The sequence below is a fragment of the Canis lupus genome, chromosome 1 (assembly GCF_003254725.2).
Source record: "Canis lupus dingo isolate Sandy chromosome 1, ASM325472v2, whole genome shotgun sequence".
In the NCBI taxonomy this organism is placed as follows: Eukaryota; Metazoa; Chordata; class Mammalia; order Carnivora; family Canidae; genus Canis; species Canis lupus.
Window position 1 is genome coordinate 119,616,418 of NC_064243.1, and position 21,925 is coordinate 119,638,342.

Here is a 21,925-nt window from a genome sequence, read left to right on the forward strand (position 1 = left end):
ACATTATGTAGAGTACATTTTTAACATCAAAAATGAAAACATTTTCTTTGCAAAGTAGGAAAGGGCTCAGAAAGGGAAAACTTAATTTAACTCAAGTTAAAAAGTCGGTCACGGAATAAGAACTATTCACATGCGCTGAGACACCATGCACATCACATTTTCTGAAGCTTCCTCAACAAAACTGGAGAATTAAAAAATATACGAAGTATCGTAAAAACTTACTTCAGAAAGAGGCTGTAAGTTTGGTCGCAGGAAATATGTAATTGCTGCTATCTGAATTGCAAAGAATGGTAGAGCCCAATTCTCCCTCAGTGGGATGGTAAACTCAACTCTTGTAGTATCTATTCTGCACAGAGAAAACACAAATGGCCAAAGGAGTAATTTTTGCTACCATTACCTGAAAAGATTTCCTAAGATGAAAGATACAGGACATTAAATATGCTTAGATTCCGGTTATCAGTTCTCAACAATAAGGATTTCTCCTTACTGTTATCATTCCTGTAACATCAAATTGCACTGAGAAAATTTAAGGAAACTGTTCACAGGTACACAGCTAGCTAAGGAGTAGGACTGGGCTCCAAGCCATGGTAGGGTGACTCCAAGACCCAGGAATATGCACTTATTCCTAGCTGCCTCGAGCTTTTTTTTTTTCAAGTTCATTAGTGCAAACTGGCAGCCTGTCACGTTCTCCCTCTCTCTAGTTCTTTGGTGCTTAAATCTGAATATTAAATTTGTCACTGGGAATAATTTGTAAAAGCTTCTTGTCCGTTTGGAATGTGAACCAACAAGATGGTCAAGTAGAGCTAAGTTTTCACCTTTGTCCACTCAGTACCAAGAAGCATCCCCACACAGATGAGGTATTCAATAGATGTCTTCTACTTCCTCCTAATAGAACAACAAATTTGGCTTTCATGTACTCTTAGCAATAATAATATACAAAAATGTTAAGAGGCAGCATAATGGTGTTTTCATACTCTGATTTCTGACTGAGACTTAGCTGGGTGAGTGTGTGTGTGTGAACGTATGTATATAAAACTTAACTTTTTAAGCTTTAATTTCATCATCATTCTGGAGTGCCTGGGTGGCTCAGTCAGTTGCACATCTGTCTTTGGCTCAGGGTCCTGGGATGGAGCCCTGCACTGGGCTCCTGGCTCAGCAGAGAGTCTGCTTTTCCCCCTGCCCTCCTGCTGTTCACACTCTCTCTCTCAAATAAATAAATAAAATATTCTATTAAAAATTAGTCATCTCTACAGTGGTTATAATATCTATCCTATAGGATTGTTAAAAGAATATATAAAAAAAACATTTTGGATTGGGGCAGCCCCGGTGGCTCAGCAGTTTAGCGCCACCTTCAACCCAGGGCGTGGTTCTGGGGACCCAGGATCGAGTGCCGTTTTGGGCTCCCTGCATGGAGCCTGCTTCTCCCTCTGCCTGTGTTTGTGCCTCTCTCTCTCTCTGTCTCATGAATAAATAAATAAAATCTTTGAAAAACCAAAACCAAAAACAAACAAAAAAAAACCCAAAAATCATTTTGGAAAGTGGTTAGCAGTAAGCACTCAATTAGGTCATAATAAAAAGTAGTTTGCTTAGGATTATAAAATAAAATCAATTTAGAACTTAGTGTTGAATGTTTAGAACTTAGTGCTACTCAATGTTGTGTTGCTCCTGTATGTGGGTCAATAATTCAACGTATCCTATGTTTAAAAAAACACAAACCACTATTTTGGGCCACCTGGGTGGCTCAGTCTGTTAAATGTTTGCCTTTGGCTCAGGTCATGATCCCAGGTTCTGGCCCCATGTTGAGCTCCCAGCTCAGCAGGGAGCCTGCTTCTCTTTCTCCCTCTGCTCCTCTCCCCTCCCAGGCTCTCACTCTCTCAAATAAATCAATAGAATCTTTTAAAAAATGCTATTTTATGCTCTAGTATTTAGAATCATAGATATCACCTAAGTAATAGAAGAACTTCCTTGCATTTGTATAGTGCTTTATGCTTTGTTAACTACGAGCCCCACACAACCCTATCAAGATTGATAGTAAAGATACCATGTGGAGCTAGGTGGCCGGAGACATAATGATCACATGTCAAATTGGTAACAGGAATGGAATTATTACGATGATTGTCTTGACTTGTAATTCAATGTTCTGTTCCTCGGCTGGAAATAAATATACAAGTAGGACTATCTACATTGCTAAATAAGACAAATAAACACGGCTGGGGAAACCAGAGAGAGAACACTCTCATACAGACAAATGTGGCGGAACCAATTCCTCAGAACTGGAAATAAAGCATCTTCACTGTAACTTACATCTTAGAAAGGGAAGGGGGAATACGGATTCCAACTCACCTATTTGTGACATACCAGAAAGCCGCTAGGAGCCCTGACAGCCACGTACCACTGAGGAGCCAGCTGGTGACGTAAAGGGCTGTGACATAGATGGCCTGCAGTCCAAACAAGGTGTAAATATAAAAATAAACTGGCTCTAAATATTTCTGTAAAAAGGAACAATAAAAAAAAACATTTGTTATGGAACCCTTAATTACCTTTTCATTGTCACTTAAAAAGTATGACAGTGGAGGGGCGCCTGGCTGGCTCAGTTGCTAAGATCACGTGACTCTTAATCTCAGGGTCGAGAGTTCAAGCCCCATCTTGTGTGTGGAGTCTACTTTAAAAAACTTTTTAAAAATAGGACAGTGGAAATTTAATATTTAGGAACTGGGTGTTAATTACCAGCAATAAGCCTACATCAGTCCTTTCTATGCAAAAGTGTGCTAGCAGGCTTTCTTCCTACTATGAGAGTAGAAGAGGGAAGGAAGCTCTTGAAGACTCTGGCTTCATTCTTTAGACAAGGTTTACATTTAACTTTGTCCAGTACTGGCTTATTTACATGAAGTGGTCATTGTGATTTGCTAATTTCCAATTTTTTAATTTCAAAGATAAGGGAGGCATGATTACACGTTTCTAAATGAAAATACCTATCAGCCTCTAGACTGCACACACGTATCATTGGCCCGGAGGCATCTACACACAAAAAAAATCTTATAAAAACATAAATAAAAAACAAAGTTCACAACACATCTGGAGAAAATTAGGATTTTGTTGCTTTTCTACCAAGCCAGTTCAAGACCAGAATAACATACGTGAAGGTTTCAACTTTATAATAGCAGATTTTGACTTTCATGTGATATTAACAATTCAGTGTCACAGAATACAACATACCTGTATGGGCAGAACTCTATATAAAATACTGAGAAAAACTTCTTGGTAAATATTCATTCGCTGAAGAAGGTTAATTGTCCTCATAGACTCAGTTTTGTTATCATATATTAAGCCATGAAAACCTAAGGTTGAAAGGTTGATATTTGAAAAATCAGGAAAAAACAATTATAAATTACTCGTTCATTTAAAACTATTAACAGATTCTTTAGTGTGTGCCAGAGAATGTGCTATGCACTGGGGATAGAATGGTGAGCAAAAAACATGGTTCCACCCTCAAGGAGCTTACTGTATACTAGATGGACATTTACATGTTTATACAAACATAAGTGAATTGTAGCTTGAGTATGTACGATATAAAAAACACCCATGTGCTCTTCTACAGAAATTTAGGTCAAGAGGATTTTATATCCCCACTCTGCCCTCTTGCCATGAGACCTATAACTATCCCTTTTGGGGCTATAAGTAGCCTATGGGTTTGGCCATTTGACTTGTCTGACCAATGGCACGTGAGAGGATGTGACATCTTTTACCAAAACATAATGCCTGTTTCCACCCTTCAGTGTGGCCTTTTCCCTCTGTCAGGACAACAGCAGGTTCCAAATAGGGGCTGGATAATAAAAGCAAGAAATAAACCTGTTTTTATAGAATTCCGTTGCTACACTGAGGTCATGTGCCTCTGTAACCAAGCTAAACTAATTAGTAGAAGGTTTGAAGAGACAGTTCATAGAAGAAAATATACGTACAGTCCTTATACATATGAAAAGATACTCAACTTCGCTCCTACTGGAAGTGCAAATTAAAACTACATTGATACCATTTCTCACCTCTCAGCTTGGAAAGGAAATTAAGAAATCTGACAACATCCTCTTTTTTATAGTCCTTATGAAATTAACAGATTTAGGTAATGATCACCAATGGTGCTAACCCATCAGGTGAAAGGCTAATTGAGAACTTATTAATGGATCAGTCTCAACCCTAAAAGAGATAGTACACATCATGTGCCCCCAGTGTGGAAGTGTACATCACCATGCAGGAAGGACTCTTGCTAAAACAGAACCTAGACCTGAGCAAGCCTCTAGATCTAATTACCAATTAATAGGAGATGCAGGCAACAGAGAATCATGAAATGACACCATGGTGCTCCAGCAATATCCAGAAAGTAAAAAACTGTCAGACAAATAAATCTGTGTTTTCAACAAAAAATTACAAGAAAAAATATGGAAAGAAATCTATAGATTAAAAGAAACAGCAAGGGGGGCCTGGCTGGCTCGGTTGACAGAACATGCAACTCTTGATTTTGAAGGTGTGAGTTCGAGCCTCATGGGGGTGTGTGTAGAGATTTAAAAATAAAACCTTGAAACAAAGAAAGAGAGAGAGAGAGAAAGAAAGAAAAGAATAAAGGGGGAAAGCAAGCAAACAATTGCATTGTGTGGACTTTATCTGGATCTCAAAAACATTTTTATATATAAAAACTATATTAAAACAAGTTTGACTCGTTGCTCTCAGTAGTTATGTTCCATAAAGTTGAAGTGAACACTGAATTAGCAATACTGAGCCCTGTAGGAAATACAGGGTTTTGTTCTTATGCACCTCTGGTCATGCATTTTCATCAACTGATCGACACAAGACCTTGAGTTACATGTTTCTGTTTAAAGGCACCTTCTTTAATACGTATTAGTGATTCATTAGCGCCGAACACATGGCCAACAGCACTCTAACTCGTGCCTGAACAAAGCTTATCTAACACATGTGTTTTCTCTGAATGCCCTCTTCACAGCCTGCGTGCACTTGGGAACTCCAGACAGCACTTTAGCGCTATGCTGGGAGCCATCTGAAGCTGCCAGGATCACCAACCAAAAGCACAAAAATGTACAAACCATGGCCCTAGGTAGACTGGGAAAAGGACACTGTAGAATGAGAGTTCAAACGAGACGGCAGTGCATCACCTTGTCCCACCTCAGCTGGGAACATGCAAGTCAAGTGCCTACCAGTTTCGCTGCTCTGCACAAGCCTGGGAATGACCACAAGAGCACCGCAAACACGGGTTCTGGGGTTATAAGCAGATTTTAGCGAGTAAGTGAATTTGCAAATATGGACTTCGTGAATAATGAGGATCAGCTGTCTGGGGAAAGAAAATCAACATCTATCCTGTCTTTGTTGTATAAATCGTTCCTCAGGGTCATCACACAATTGAGGAGAAAAAGGTTTCTTAAATAACAGAGTTCCAGCTGACAAATACAAGAGGGAGGCAGAAGGTCACTTTTGTAACTACTGATATAAGGGACAGAGGCAATAAGCATCAACGGCTGCTAAGACCATTAAGTGACAGGCTGAGGGGTAATTAACCTTATTACGGGGGAGCCTGGCTATCTACACAGGAACCAACTGATTAATACTTCTGGTGCAAAAAGAAAGATAACCAACATTTCATGTCTCCCACTGTGATAGAATTAGAAGTGCAAAACATCACCCATGACGGATTCTTGCCAAAAACGTATCCGAATCCAAGCAAAACCTAGCAAATGTCTCTGTCATGTGTGCTCGTGTGGAGCACAGCAAGCACACAGGAAGTAGGAGAGATCCTTTCTGGGGCTTCTATCAGCAGACTCAAGGTAAAGGTGACGTATGGGCTCTAAACCACTCACAAGCAGTGAAAATGGGAAAGTGGCAACTGCCAAATAAAGGACCGGATGGGGACACCGAGGACAACTGTAATTTTTGTTTGACCAAAGTGCCTCCTGTTTTTAGACAATACTCTTTTCCCTTGCGAAGACCTCTTCCAAACGACCGTGAAAAAAATCAGCAGCAAAACCAAGAAATTGCCAACAGATGAGTTTGGGGATGGAGTTGCCTGGAGGGGAGTTACGGGAGGTCTTGGAGAACTTCTTCCAGAGCAAAACGTTGGTTATGTTAGCAGGAAACACTACACGAATTTAAAGACAAAGTACACAAGTTCTATAAAGCATTTGAGATGCTTTAGTGCACAAGTAGGCTTGGCGGAAATAACTGAGAAGGACGAAGCAGGTCCCTGCAAAGCTCTTTGCTGTAATTACCTTGCATGAGCGTTGGAGCCTGCAGCATTTGCTTGTAGTAGGAGTAATACAGTCCACATTCTGTTCTGAATGAGATTTCTCGCTCCACTTCCTGAAATAAAGTTAGGTCTACTGGGTTTACATGACCTCGTTTTGTGTTTTGTTTTGTTTTTTGTTTTTTTAAAACATCTATTGTCACAGCAGAAACAGGATCCAGAACTACAACTTCAAAGGAAAAAAAAAAAAAACCCAAAAACCTCTCAAAACATAGTCTTACGAAATCTTGGCCATCCAAAACAATAGGAGGCTGGTCATCGCTGGATGGGATTTATAGGAGTTTATATTATGTGATTCTCTCTACTTATGTGGATGTTTAAGATTTTTCCATAACAAACCGTTTTACAAAATGGAGACAACTAGTTCCATTTACGCTGATGTTTCACAGTTAGCGATCTTCTTTTATTTCGCACAAATTAAAACTTAAAAAATGCCACCAGTCTTATGTAATACTAGTGAGAATCAAAATAGGGACAGTATAAAAAAAACTTCCAAATGAAAAGAACTATAATTGCATTAGACACCTACCTGAAAGCTAATGGTATTATATAAGATTAATAATTTGGTTTATTCTAAGACTGTAAGGTATTCTTAGTGAAATGGGGCAGACCTTTTACATGTGAATTTTATATTGACAAGGGTCATCTCGCAGAAAGGTGCTCCTGTAGGCAAATGGATACAAGAAATATTAAACTACTTTTAAGTAAGTATTCAATTTTAGAAGAACTGAAAATTTAAAGTGACAGCCACTAGTCAATTTGGTTGTTAAGACGCTTTTATGAAATTTAAAAGTTAAATCATTAACTAAATCTGGAGGCAATTGGTGGTGAGGATGGGGAAGACATTCTGGAATAATCATATTAATATTCTTAGATACTGTATTTCATATACTTACAAAACAGTATAAATGAATGAAAATGATCATTTCTGTCATTACAGATTCTTTTACACCAGTGTTCAAAAAGCCAGGCTCTAGAATCTGGCACGCACTGTCTAATGTGTATTTCCATCTCTGTTTTTCCTACCATAGCAGATCCCGCTTCCATAAACCCAACCTTACTGGGGGAAGATGATAAAACACGAAACACAGTATGTTCTAGGGGATACGCTTCTTTTAACATACCTTTGTTATTTTTCCTACCTCCAACTATTTTTCAAACTGTAATAAACATTTCATGAAAAGAACCACTCATGCTATTTACCTTCAGGCCTGAAATTATTTCATGTATTGCTTCTACTGTTTAAATATTTCTCCTTTCCTTTAAAAAAAAAAGTACTGTGAGTTGACTCATGAATGAAGCACTGAAGAAGTACTCGGTTATTTGAGTATAAATACCCAATTATTGACCTTGAGAAACAAACTTCTGTTTTATCATTGTTAACTCTTTTTTTTTTTTTTTTTTTTAAACCCGGAGGGAGGAGCAGAGTAGCAAACCTTACATAATGAGCTGCCTTCCATGGGGAGCAGGCTTATCTTGGGGAAATCAAACATGGAAGAAAGGCCCAGCCAGGTTCTGAGGTTTACTTTCATTAGCACGCTTGCTAATAAAAAGAACAACATACAGCAACAGGGCTCTTTTAGCTTTTGCATTTGCTACTGTTTTGTGCTGTATCTTTCACAGTGGTAAAGGCAATTCTTAACAGTCATGTTAATCCATTCATCTTTAATTTTTGAGAAAAACTGCTCTAATGCTTTTCATAACATAAAACTAAACTGGTATCACTTGCTTCTACAATGTTCCCACTCCTACTTGGTCAAGTAGCCACAGAGGCTGTGAATAGACGTTAACTGAGCAAATGTTAGCTTTTGTTCATGCAAATAAGGAAAAAAAAAAAACCCATTAAGTCTAATTACATTCCTTTTCTTCTCTCCAGCTGCCTTAAAGTGTTCAAAGTATGGCCGTCTTCAATGGAATATTCTAATGTCAAACCCGTATCCCCAAATCAAACTAGAGAGCCAGATCAATCATTCACATGAAGGGGGGCTTCATATCCAACACAGTTCTAAGGATAAAAGAAGACTGACCTCATAAAGATGGGGAATAAAAGGTACAAAGGTAGAAAGCTTTGGTGCTCCACCCCTCTCTTTAATATACCCAGAATGTGTAAAGAACAGAGGGGGTCCTAATTAGTAAAAAAGCATTCAAACATGATTAATTGGTAATCTTGGCACCAGCTGTATGGAACCAAATGCTATACTTTATTAGACAGACACTTGCAAGTTTTACATCTGCTTCATGCTAAGAGAACATCTGCTTTACTCATTCAAACACTTTTCCAGTTTTACAGCAATTTATACTTTGCCTGGTGGATTGTGCCAGTGAAAATGTACACCAATAGAAGTTACCCTCTAAAGAATGCAAAATGAACAAATACTTCATATTTTAATTTGCATCGGTTCCACAGGGAAAGCAATGTTGGGAGAATGAAAACATCTCTTCTGAAGATAATGACAGAAAGAAATAGATGAAAGCATTGTGTCTTTACGGAACTGTACAGCTAAAAAGTAAGTAGTTATATTTAAGTAGTAGTTTATATAGTGCATTAACAGAAGTACTAAAAGGAAAAAGCGTTATAAAAAAAATGACTGCTCACAATTAATAATTTGCATCCCCTAGAAACACACAAAACATAACAACCCCTTGTAGACAAATGACATCAAAACCGCCAAAGGAAACCTCTCATTACTTTTTTTTTAAACCTCATGTAAGTAACTTCTGTTTACAAAAGCTTCACCCAAAATAACTAGGCTGCTGGTGGCGGGGAAGCCATGGAAAGATTAACTTTATACATGTAATCCGTCTCAGAATTAGGTAACAAATCATCTCACCAAGGAACAGTGGCTCACGATAAGACAGCTGTTCTTGAAGCTTTGTACTGGGAATCATGCCCTTAGCAAACACATTTATGGCGCGTACGTGTTTTATGGTCTGGTTAGATTCCTGTCCATCTGTTGGAATGGAATGATTCTTGCCCTAGAGTTGATTAATGCCTTGATGGGTGAGAGCTGCCAAGCAGCGTGTGGGAGGTTAGACGGCTGCTGAAGAGACCGTGCACCCACTGGGCTCGCGCAGAAGCCACCACCAGTCCTGGTACCACCACAGTCCCCGCTTCACGGGTTCACCCTCTTTATTCTAAAGAGTCTCTGCTTACTTAGCAAGAGCATTCAGTGAGAAGATATGCAGTCTGTGATACCAAGCAAATGTGACAATAACAGTGAAAATACTACCGTAAATTGTACAAGATTGGTAAAAACTGAGTGACAGGAGTGCTTTTTTAGCCAAATGAGAATGATCTTTCCTTATCACTCAACATCTATTTGCTGGGGAATCAAAGGTGTGAAACTTCGGTCTTTGATCCCAAGAGGTTTATGTTTCAATGAGAAGGAATAATGCATTTTTTAAAAAGGAAAATGACAATTCAAGGAAAGAACAACAAACCATAACAAACCATAACCTTCCTTCTATCAATTAGAAGGAAGGAAGAGCCTTTTGCCTGAACTATTAACCCAGCCCCAGTGGATTCTGTGCTTCTCATTGGTCTGTTTCCTCTATCTTCCCATTCATTCATTCATTCATTCATTCATGCAACAGATAGATAATGACCAAAAAGTGACAAGCATTCTCCTGCTAGGAGACCCAGCAGGGAACAAAAGAAACACAAATCTCTGTCTTCACAGAATTTATAATGTAGAAGCGAGGGATGAATTTGCTTGTTTAGCAGACAGCCGAATATGAGAAGGCAGAGAAGGGGGTGGCGAGGGACGGGTGGTGCTGTGATCTTGCAGGTGAGGGGGTAAGGCCAGATCAACGCAGGGACAACTGAACAGAGATCTGAGGAGGCGAGGCAGTGAGCCACCTGCAGAAGAGCCTGCTCACCAGACAGGGCAGCCAACATACACCCTGGAGAACCACGAGGAAGGCAGTGTGGTCCGAGCTGGAGGGAGCAAGGAGGGTCAGGGCGCCCGAGCGCTGGGTAGTCTGAGAGGTGACGTGGGCTCAGACACCGGGCGCTGGCAGGTGACAAGGACTGCAGGCTTGTACTCTGAGCTAGGTGTGTGTGCAGGAGTGGAGAGGGGAGGTCAGAGTGTGGCTTCAGACACGCAGAGGCGAGCTGTGAAGTATCCGAAGCAGGAGGGAGCTGCCGCAATAAGCCAGGTGGGGACTAAGGATGTGAGAGGCCATCACGTTCTAGATACCGTGACCTGAGGTTATAAGGTGGGCCTTGGGGACCAGGACAGTGCGAGGGCAGAAACCCCGAGCCACTGGAGGATGAAGTGCAAGTCACAGAGATGGAGCCACACGGAGGAGCACCAGAGGGCAGGGCCGGCCGGTCAGGTGCCTGGGGTGGGGGGTGTTAAGTCCGAAGTGCCCACCGGCCACCCGAACTCAGGCGGCCGAGGAGGCGGCGGGTATGCAAGTCTGGAGTTCAGGGGAGCGGCCGGGCAGGGGAGAGACATCTGGGTGCCATCAGCACAGAGACGGTATTTAAAGATTGCTCTCAACGCAGACAGAAGAACAGAGCCAAGTCCTGGGTCCTCTGCCAACGAGAAGTCAGAAGGCTGAGGAGGAGCCTGCAAAGGAGCCAAAGAATCAGCTGCGGAGGTAGGAGTGAATCCAGAACACGTGTCCCGGGGGCTGGGAAAGCCGCGGAGCCCGAGGAAGACGAGGACCGGGCAAGGACCACTAAATCCAGCAACCTGGAGGGCATCGTGACATTAGCCAGAACTTTGTGCCGAAGCCTGACCGGGGTGGGCTCAAGACAGGGCGCGGGAAGGGCGGACAGAGGCTCCCGGCCCACAAACTCTAGGCATCTGCATGGGAAGGGGAGAACAACGGGACAGTGGCTGAAAGGGAGAGTGGGGCTCCAACAGCCCCCCCCCCCACACCTGCCACGGGAGAAGGCAATACAGACCCAACTGCTGGAGTGATGTAATTTGGGAGAAGGCAGGGGAGAGGGTCCACACCCACGGGGGCCAAGTCGGCACACGTCCACGCAGACGGGGGGTGGGTGCACGAGGAAGGTCTCTTCAGCTTGCTTCCCCTCCTCCTTCGACAGGACTCAGGAGCCGCTACCTCCTAATATGGCACGTTGGCATTGGGGATGTTTGAAGCTGAAGGGATTCGAGAAGTGGCAGGTGCAGGAAGGACCCTCTGACCTCTCCCCTGAAGCAGGTCCTAAGACTCTTGTGAAAGCTGTACTCCCCACACCAGGAGGAAAAAACCATCCTTATCTCCGGGGATGGAGAGGCAGGACAGGAGTCTGAACAAACAGGCCTTGCTAAGCTCGCCCCGCTGGACCACCCCCAGCTCATACCTTTTGGTCCTATTATATTATCCATGTCTTCCTAAGCTTGGTCAAATCTAGTATAAAAATGCGCGGGTTTAACCATTTCTGCAGGTCTCCATTTCCTTCTGAAGGTTCTAGTGTCACGTAGAACTAGTATTACATTTGTCTACTTCTCTCTTAATCTGTCTTTTGTCAGCTCAACGAACAGGACCCCACCAGAGGACCTAGGAGGGCAGCGGGTTCCCCTCTACAGTGAAACAGGGAAGCAGGGAAAGGTTCCCCTCTACAGTGAAACAGGGAAGCAACGCACAGCTGGCATTCAACACTGGGGACGGTCTGGCGGGGAGGAAAGAGGGAAGAAAGGGTTAATCACCCCGGGAGAGCTGGGGGGTAAACAGACAAAGGAAGTGGACTGGGACTGCCAGGGAGCACTTTTTAAAAAGCACATTTGAGGTCTTCCTTCCCTATTAGTTTCACTTTGACACATTTTAAAAATAAAATATTTAGGGGTCTGTGTATTTAATTTTGGATTCAGTCTCTGCTACTTTCTGAGTTTTCCTACTACTTGTAATAATTTTTATCAGATTATTCTTACGGTTTCCAGGTATGTAACGACGTGATCTGCAAATAATGTGACCTCCTCCTTTCCAATTGTTCTTTTTACTTCTCATGTTTACGTTGCCGGTACCTCCAAAGCCATGTTAAACAGCGCTAACAGGCAGCTTTGGTTTGGGATATGCTTCTAATGCCATGATGCCAACGACTTACTTAAAATGAAAAACGTAGTTTCTCAGTTCCTGAACACATTTAGCTAATGGCTAGAGCATGAATATAGCACGACGAACTTTTCATCCTCATAGAAAGTTCTACTAGATAGCACTGTTCTAGTGTTTCCCTAATGGGTAAGGTCTTAGCATTTGGTCTGAAATGTATGCATGCTATATTTAAGAAAAGGATGTATCTATTTTTTTTTTAAGTTTTACTGAGACAGAATTCACATACTATACAATTCACCCATTTAAAGTATACGTCATTGGCTTTTACTATATTCAGAAAGTTATGCGTGCATCACTAGAATCAATTTTAGACTACTCCCCCTAAAAAGGAACACCACACCTCTGAGTTGTCACCCTGGAAATCCCTCATGCTTTCTAGCCCTGGGCAATCACTAATCTACTTTCTATCTCTTTAGATTGACTATCGCAGGCGTTTCGTATTAATGAAATGATACAATACGTGGTCCTTTGTACCTGTTTCTTTCCCTTAGCATGTTTTCAAGGCTCCTCTAACGTAGCACGTATCATTAATTCTCTGCAAAACTGCCAAATAATAGTCCATTCTATGAATATGCCACATTTTACTCATCCATTCAGCCATTATTTGACATTAGGGTTGTTTCCCCTTTTTGGCTATTATGAAAAAAGCTGTTATGAATATTCATGTGCAAGTTTTTGTGTGGGTGTTTTCTCATTTTCCTTGCGTATTTCCTTAGGAGTAGAATTGCTAAGATCATACGATAACCATGTTTCGCTGTCTGAGGGCCTGCTAGACCATTCCCCAAAGTGTTTGCACCATTCTACATTCCCATCAGCAGTGTAGAAGGGTTCCAATTTCTCCACACCCTTGTCAACACTTGTTATTACATTTCTTTTTATTACAGCCTTGCCAGTGGATGTGAAGTGTTATTTCATCGTGGTTTTGATTAGAATTTCCCTGACAGGCTAAAGATGCTGAGCATCTTTTCATAGGCTTTTTGCCCATCTGTAGTTCATCTCTGGAAAAATATCTATCCAAGTCCTTTGTTCATTAAAAAAAAAATTAAGCTGTTTATTATTATTGAGTTATGGTTCTTTGTAGATTCTAGATTCAAATCCCTTACATGGCATATGATTTATAAATATTTTCTCCCATTCTAAGTGATGTCTTTTCATTTTCTTGATTGTATGCTTCAGAGCGCAAAACTTTCTTTTTGAGGAAGTCCAATTTAACTATTTTTCTTTAATCATTTGTGCTTTTGGTGTTGTATCTAGGATAGCTTAGCCTAACCCAAAGCCATAATGATTTATTCATGTTTTCTTCTAGAAGCTTCAGTTACATTTAGGTCTCTGATCCACTTTGAGTTAATCTGTGTGTGTATACATGAGAAAAGGATCCAATTTCCTTCTTTTGCTCATGAATATCCAGTTATCCCCAGATCCTTTGTTGCAGACTATTCTTTCTTCATTTGTCTTGGTATCTTTGTTGAAAAATCAACTGAACATAAATGTAAGGGTTTATTTCTGGACTCTCAATTCTACTTCATCTATCCTCATGCCAGTACTCACTGTCTTGATTACTGTATCCTTATAGTGAGTTTTGAAATCAGGAAGTGTGAGTCTTCCAACTTTGTTCTTTTTCAAAACTGCGTTGGCTATTCTGGGTCCTTTCAGTTTCCATATTAATTTTAAGGTCAGCTTGTCAATTTCTGCAAAAACATCCCTGGGATTTTGAGAGGGATCACGCTGAATCTGAACACCAACTTGCCATCTTAATACTGTCTTCTAATTCATGAACATGGTTTAAGTTTTGACTTCTTTTGCTCAAAGTATCCTATGCTTTTGTTGCTACCATAAATGACTCTATTTTAATTTCATTTTTGGTTTGCTCGTTGCTACTATATACAAATATAGTAATTAGTTTTTGTATATTGATCTTGTATCCTGAAGTCTTGACAAACCCATTTATTAGTTCTAATAGTTTTTTTTAGTGGATTCTATATAGAAGATCATGTTATCCAGAGACAGTTTTACTTCTTCCTCGCCAATTTGGAGCCTTCTGTTTCATTTTCTTGCCTAATTACCCTGACTAGGACCTCTAGTAGAATGTTGAATAGAAGTGGCTAGAACAGACATCCTTGTCTTGTTCCTAATCTGAGGGGGAAAGCTTTCAATTTATCACCATTAAATATGATGTTAGCTGTGGGATTCGGGACAGATGCCCTTTAGGAGGCTCAAGTTCTCTACTTCTACTAGTCTGTTGAGTGCTTTTTATTGTGAAGAGTTGCTGAATTCGGCCAACTGTTTTTTGTTGTTTTTTTTTTTTAAAGATTTTATTTACTCATGAGAGATACAGAGAGAAAGGCAGAGGGAGAAGCAGGCTCCACGCAGGGAGCCTGACGTGGGACTCGATCCTGTGACTCCAGGATCACACCCTGGGCCGAAGGCAGGCGCCAAACCACCGAGCCACCCAGGGATCCCCCTGCCAACTGCTTTTTCTGTGTCTTCTGAGATAATTACATGGTTTTTGTCTTTTATTCCAGTGATGTAATGGGCTTATCTGGTCTATTCTTAATTTTAAGTTACATATGTTACAAGGAAATGATGTGAGAGTTTTTTTCAAATACCTTTTTTTGCATCTTCTGAAGTACTGACATAGCAAACAAGTATATCACTAGATTTCCCAACAACTTCCTTTAGTTTCCTGGCATAAAAATGACTTTTTCATGGTACATTATACTTTTGATATGCAACTAGATTCTCTTTATTAGTATTAACTAGAATTTTTGGTTCAATATATATGTATGTGGGATTAGTCTCTGAGCTTTGTTTTTTTTTTATATATTATCTAGATTATATGCAATTGATTCTCATTATTCAGATTTCTGGTTTGCAAATCTGCTTACTAGCTAAAATTTGTAACAACAAAATTGACAAAATTAATACTTGCTGTGCTTTTGCGGCCATGTGCGGAGCAGCGAAAATTTCCGTCCCTAATGTGCACAGTTCCCAGCTGTGCTCTGCCTCTTGTTCCAGCACTCACACAGAAATGATCAGAAGGGGACTACAGTAAGGGGCAGTGCAACACACCGAGAGAAGCCCCAGCTCTGGGACCAGATGGATGGGGTCTGAATTCAACTCTGATGCCTCTTAGTGGCGTAGTCTTAGGCAAGGCACTTAACAATCCTGAACCTCATTTTGTAAAACAAAGAAAATAGAAACTACCAGGAAGAGTTTTTAGAATTTAAGATCTATGTGATACACACACACACACACACAACCGTACTACCCCAGGAGTAATGGTTCAGTATTCTCTAATTCAGTGTTCTCAGTGGCTTGTAGAATAGAACTGCTGAGAATTAAGGAAAATTGACTGTAGTTACATTCTGATCCTTAGTTTTGGTATGTTATACCTGATTATAAAAATAATTTGGAAGTTTTCTTTTTGGTGTTCTAGAATGGCTGAATTAGAACTGGAATATTTTGGCTAAGAGTTTGGTAAAATTCCTCCATAAAATCAATGGGGTCTGCTCTTAAGGGGGTGTAGGATGGATAGCTCTTCAGCAAGTTTTCTCTAAAACATCTGCAAAAATAATTATATTTTCTGGGGCCACTTCTGATAATTTATATTCTAGAAAATCATGTTTCATCCCTTTATCCAACTTGCACTGAATCAAACAAAATAGACTTGTGTGGCTCTTTCCTATTATATGGTCTCTGTAGTTATTTCTCTCCTAGGACATTTCATGATCTCTGTATCTCTCTGTTACTTTTTATTTTGGTTATTTGTATTTCCTACCTCATCGTTACCCCTATTTTTCACTCCCCAAATAACCATTCATTTATTAATTATTTTCCTGCTTTCTGGTTGATCAATGTCTCCTTTTACCTTTTATCCTTCTTTCTGCCCCTAGATTTTTACTTTCCAACTTTGTAAGTGGAATTCGTTTATTCATTCATATTTCCTAATGTAACAGTTAAGACTACAAATTCTTCTGAATATTGCTCTAAGTTGTATTTCCTTTTTTTTTTTAATTTTTTTTTTTTTTATTTATGATAGTCACACACACGCAGAGAGAGAGAGAGAGAGAGAGAGAGAGAGAGGCAGAGGGAGAAGCAGGCTCCATGCACCAGGAGCCTGATGTGGGATTCGATCCTGAGTGTCCAGGATCGCGCCCTGGGCCAAAGGCAGACGCTAAACCGCTGCGCCACCCAGGGATCCCTAAGTTGTATTTCCTAGTCCTGAAATATGGTTTTCATAATTTTCTAGATTTCATTTATAATTTCGATAAATTCAGTTTTAATTTCCCGTGACCAAAAAGTTATGAAATATTTTTAGATTTATAGAAAGTGACCTTTTTTTAAAGTTATCTTTAGTTTTTATTTAAATGAATGAATAAATTAAAAGTATAATGTAAGTCTATGACCATTATCTCCAAAGTCAGGATCAAGCCAAGTTGTGATAAAGAAATACTGTATTTTTGGATACAGTCTGTATTTCTGGATCTGAGATTTTCCCAATGTTTTAATATATCAATGTTTTAGTTAATTTTCTATGGATATTTGAAAAGAACATTCTGTCTTTAGATATTTATAGATTAGATCTCTTATTCATTATTTTTCTTAGGTTCTATATTTATATTTTTGATCATTTGCTTTTTTTTAGAAAGAATTAAAACCCAGTATTAATATGTTTCTGCTTCTTCTTTTATTTCCTGTGGCTTTTGCTTTATAAATATTGGCAAGTTATCTGACACATGGGTAGTCCTGTGGTCAGCATGTTTATCGCTGAAAAATTGTCCTTCTTTGCTTCATTTAACACTTTCTGAGACTCCCCAACCCCCCCCCCCCCCCCCTTTTAGGGAAATACTTCAGCAAGTCCTTATCCACCTCTGGTCTAAAGTCCTTCTAAGGAACTTTGTTCTAGAAGTACCTTATGAATATAGTATGTGATTTGCATTTTTCTTTGTGATAGAGTTTTTATCGAGTAAAACAGACACTTAATTACACAAAAATATTTTGACATATTTGTGTTAATACATTTTGTATCATATTTTTTGTCACTTTTTAGAACAAATCCTTTAGTATATGGTCTGTGTGTGTGTCCTTTAATTTGGAAGGTTTATGTTTTTTGTTCTACGAGTTACTTTTATAACTTTGAAGGATAATTTAATTCTCTACTTCTTTGGAGAGTATCTACTGAGTTTCTAAAATAATGACGATCTCATGAAATTTATAGTTCTCCCTTACCCAATTTGAACTTGATAATTTTTTTTGGAATTTTCTTTTATATACACTATATATTTGTTTCTTGAGTATTTGATTGATTGACTTTTAAGTAGGCTCCACACCCAGCATGGAGTCCCAGGTGGGGCTGGAACTCATAACTCTGAGATCAAGACCTGAGCTGAGATTAGATGTTTAACTGTCCAAGCCACCCAGGTGCCCCTTGACTTCAGTCTGAAATGAAACTTGGCTTCTATCTATAAAAATAAATAGGTTCCTCCACCATCTTCTGCCTTCTTTTCTTTCCTCTCTAACTTATTACACTGTTATTCTGTTACTACTTCATAGTAATAACATTGCTAGGTGTTACTACAATGTTTACATCATATATACTTTGTTCTGTAACTATTTGGTGCTAGTTCTACAGTTAAATATGTTTGCACCTCATGGATAGTCTTTCTGCCACTGTTTTGCCTTTTCTTTTTCAGCTGGATGAAGTTTTCCCTCTACGAATCTCTTCAGGTGTTCTTAAAAAATATGTATTTCTCAGAATCAAAACAATTTGTATGGTGCTTTTTATACATGATGGAATGACTGGAGTAAAATACATAAACCACATTCTCTTATGTGAGTCTTCCGCAGGCATCATTCCAGGTCTTTAAGCATTAAATGTTACCATGGAAAAGTTGGATGCCAGACTGATTCTCTCATAGTAAGATCTTCTGTTTGGATGTCCAGGGGTTTCTTACTGTTGATGCCCAGCAATTTCAGAACTATACCCAGCTAATGAAGTATAGGCCAAGTTTTCCTGGAGCCCACTGTGCCCTGTTCAGATTCAAGTCATCTTTCTTTTTTCTTTTTTTTAAAGATTTTATTTATTCATTCATGAGAGACACACACAGAGAGAGAGGCAGAGACACAGGCAGAGGGGGAAGCAGGCTCCATTGCAGGGAGTTTTCTTGAATTATATCTTTGAACATGATTTTCCCTGGTTTCTTTGTTTTGGTTCTCTTCTTTTGGGGCAAATTATGCATGTTTGCTGTTGTCTTCATCAGCTGTCAGTTTCTCTCGACTATTTTAACTGTACTAATTTCATTTTGTTTACTTTTATCAGTCCAATATTTCTCATTCTGTGCCTTCTGCAGATTCTAATCTTCTGCGTGTTGCTTCCGACACTGTCATGATTTCTGTTATGTCGTATCTTTTCATTCTATTTATTGTCTAAGTTCTGCCAATGCCTGTTTCATTTCCTTCGTTACCTTCCTGTGTGTCCTTGAAGATGGTATACGTACACCTTCTTACACTCCTGCTTTGAATTCATCTCCTATGGTGGCAAATGCTTATTATGTTTGTTTTTTAACATGACATGTTTGGTCATAATCTTCATGTCTCTGCAATAAGTGGTTTCTGGTGACTATTCTTCATCTGTTATTTGTTCTTGTTTTCCTCTCCCTTTTTTTTCTCGCAGTTCCGTTGTACAGATCCTGTGCTGGTTCCTTCCTGATTGTGAGCCATTTCTGAATGTGAGTTCTTACCAAACCAGCTAATTGAAGGAAGTTTATGTGGGCGAGAGGCCAGGGCAACCAGTCAGGCCAGCAAGAATTCTTGTGATACAGCGTGGTTTGCAAGACTGAGCTCTTTAGTCTTTTCCTCATCTTAGGCAACCAAGATCCGCAGCCTCAGAGTTGTTCAATACACAAGTTTTCTCCCTTTATCCCGGTCTTCTTAAATGCCACTTTTACAAAAATGGCTTGTCTCTGTGATTACTCCCTTCAGCCTCCCTAGCTGACTTCTCTTTCATACTAGCATGTCTCCAGGAAAGCTTCCGTTATTACTGCACACATTTGGTCCCTTGGGGACCTCAGTCTCACCCCTCAGGGTATGCCAGCAACCTTAGAGAAGTAGACTCTGGTGACTTCCTCTAAAACTCTGCAGCCCTAAGACTCCTCTTGTGGTACCTTTCCATACTCCTTTGACTTTTAGTGGGTTTGGCGGCCCTCCCTCATATACTGTGGTTCCAGACCATAGACCTTTCTTAGTTTCATCAAGGATGGAAAATGACTACCTGTTTTTCGTTTTCCTTAATTGCTTTGAGGTAATTCTAAAAAAAATGAAGGAACTGACATCTCTACACTGCCACTTCGAAACAGGAAGTAATGAGTAATTTGAACAGTTTAACCACACAATTAGGAACATCTACTCAAAACTGGGGAGCATAGCAATAGTGAAATAACTAAGTATATAAATTATATAAACATAATCATTTACATAAAATTGTGAAAGTTTATATAAATATGTAACTATATATGGGAAAAGCATATGATGCAACATCAAATACATGTGATTATAAAAAAGTATATTAAGTGTGAGTGAGTGGCTCAATCAATCCATTAAGCATCCGATTCTCATTTCAGCTCAGGTCCTGATTCAGGGTCATGAGTCATAAATAAAGTAAAATATATACACATACAGGATGAAGAATGGAGAAGAAAAATGAAAACTGGTTTTTGTTAAGGGTAAATGAATACTGAGTAATGTTTTTTATTTAAAGTTTTTTGTTGTTGTCACGGTATAGTTTGTGCAGTAACAAAACACGTGTTCAGAAAATAAAAAGAATCATGCTATATATATTTTTTACTCTTGCATCTACTAAACACAAATCACTAAAAATGCACTGACTGGCTCCCTACTTGCCAGTACTAACTATATCCTCTCCCTGAAGGCAAGCTCCCAAAGCTGCATCCCTCTGCTCTAGTTCTAGCCCAGATCTTTCACAGCAGCCGTTGTCTCTGTCTCCCTTCTCCCCTGCCTATACCGCCTCGCGCACCTGTAGAAGTTAACGTGACTCCAAACAGACCACTGTTACTCAGCACTGATGATGCACCGGGCACCATAAGGGTAGCACGGCAAGTAAGAGCATTGGCTTTGAATCCTTTTACTGTGTTTTGTTTATAACAAAGGGCAGCAAAAAAGCAGGTTGCATTTAAAGGACAATTCAGAGTTTAAATGTTGGGGTTTTGGGGATCCCTGGGTGGCGCAGCGGTTTGGTGCCTGCCTTTGACCCAGGGCATGATCCTGGAGACCCGGGATTGAATCCCATGTCAGGCTCCTGGTGCATGGAGCCTGCTTCTCCCTCTGCCTATGTCTCTGCCTTTCTCTCTCTCTCTGTGTGTGACTATCATAAATAAATAAAAATTAAAAAAAAATTTAAAAAAATTTTGGGGTTTTGGAGACAGCCAGATAAAATATGTTTAGAATGCACCTACAACATTGCTAAGCACACAGAAGACATTCCATCAGGAGAAAGGGGAACCCTCTTACACTGTTGATGAGAAAGCAAACTGGTGCAGCCACTCTGGAAAACAGTATGGAGGTTCCTCAAAAGAGTTAATAGCACTACCCTGCTATCCAGCAATTACACTACTAGGTATTTACCCACAGAACACAAAAACACTCATTCAAAGGGATACATGCACCCTGATGTTTATAGCAGCACTAGCTACATAGCCAAATTATGGAAACAGCCCAAACATCCAGAGACTGATGAATGGATACAGAAGATGTGGTGTGTATATCCAATGGAATATTACTCAGCCATAAAAAAACCAAAATCTTGCCATTTGCAGTGACATGGATAGAGCTAGAGAATATAATAATAAGTGAAATAAGTCAGAAGAAGTCAAATATCATATGATTTTAGTCATAAGTGGAATTTAAGAAACAAAACAAATGATCGTAGGAGGAAAAAGAGAGGGAAACCAAGAAACCGACTCTTAACTATAGAGAACAAACTGATGATTATCAGAGGGGAGGTGGTGGTGGGGATGGGTGAAGTAGGTGAGTGGGGACCAAGGAGGGCACTTATTGTGATGAGCACTTGGTGATGTATGGAAGTGAGGAATCACTAAATTGTACACCTGAAACTAATAGTGCCCCGTATGTTAACTGGAATTTAAATAAAAAACTAAAACTAAACAATATGCTAAGACAGGACAGTATATACACATTTTCTATGACCACTTAAAACCAACATCTACTTCAACGTCAAGTTGCTCTTTGGTCCAGAGTTTCCCACATTCAAATACTAACACTGTTATGATTAGCAACTAACATTAAAAATATCATTCTAAAAAAAAAAAAAAAAAAAAATATCATTCTAAAGGCATGAACTCAATGTGTGATTTATCTATTTCAGAAGCAATGTTTTTACTTTCTGAATAGTTACAACTAATTCAAAGTATCTGGAGAAGATTAAAGTTATCTTCATAAAAAACAGCCTAGTAATTCTGGTTAAGTATAACCCACAAGTACAAAAGGAAAACAGGGTTACACTTCCCAAACATTCCCATA

General features: G+C 39.6%; 1 protein-coding gene across 9 annotated transcripts in view; it reads right to left on the minus strand.

Moving 5' to 3' along the window:
• The window catches only part of DPY19L3 (dpy-19 like C-mannosyltransferase 3), a 69,658-nt gene that overhangs the window by 38,392 nt on the left and 9,341 nt on the right, over window positions 1-21,925 (minus strand). For 7 of the 9 annotated variants that reach the window (XM_025425253.3, XM_025425250.3, XM_035712149.2 and 4 more), the window contains 4 exons: window positions 6,270-6,360; window positions 3,217-3,338; window positions 2,344-2,489; window positions 223-346 (listed from right to left, as the gene is read on the minus strand). In XM_025425253.3, the coding sequence (XP_025281038.1) occupies window positions 223-346; window positions 2,344-2,489; window positions 3,217-3,338; window positions 6,270-6,360 (483 nt within the window). Of the gene's footprint in view, window positions 1-222; window positions 347-2,343; window positions 2,490-3,216; window positions 3,339-6,269; window positions 6,361-21,925 lie in introns of those variants that run through there. The other 2 variants (XM_049096049.1, XM_035712160.2) reach the window with 2 other exon arrangements.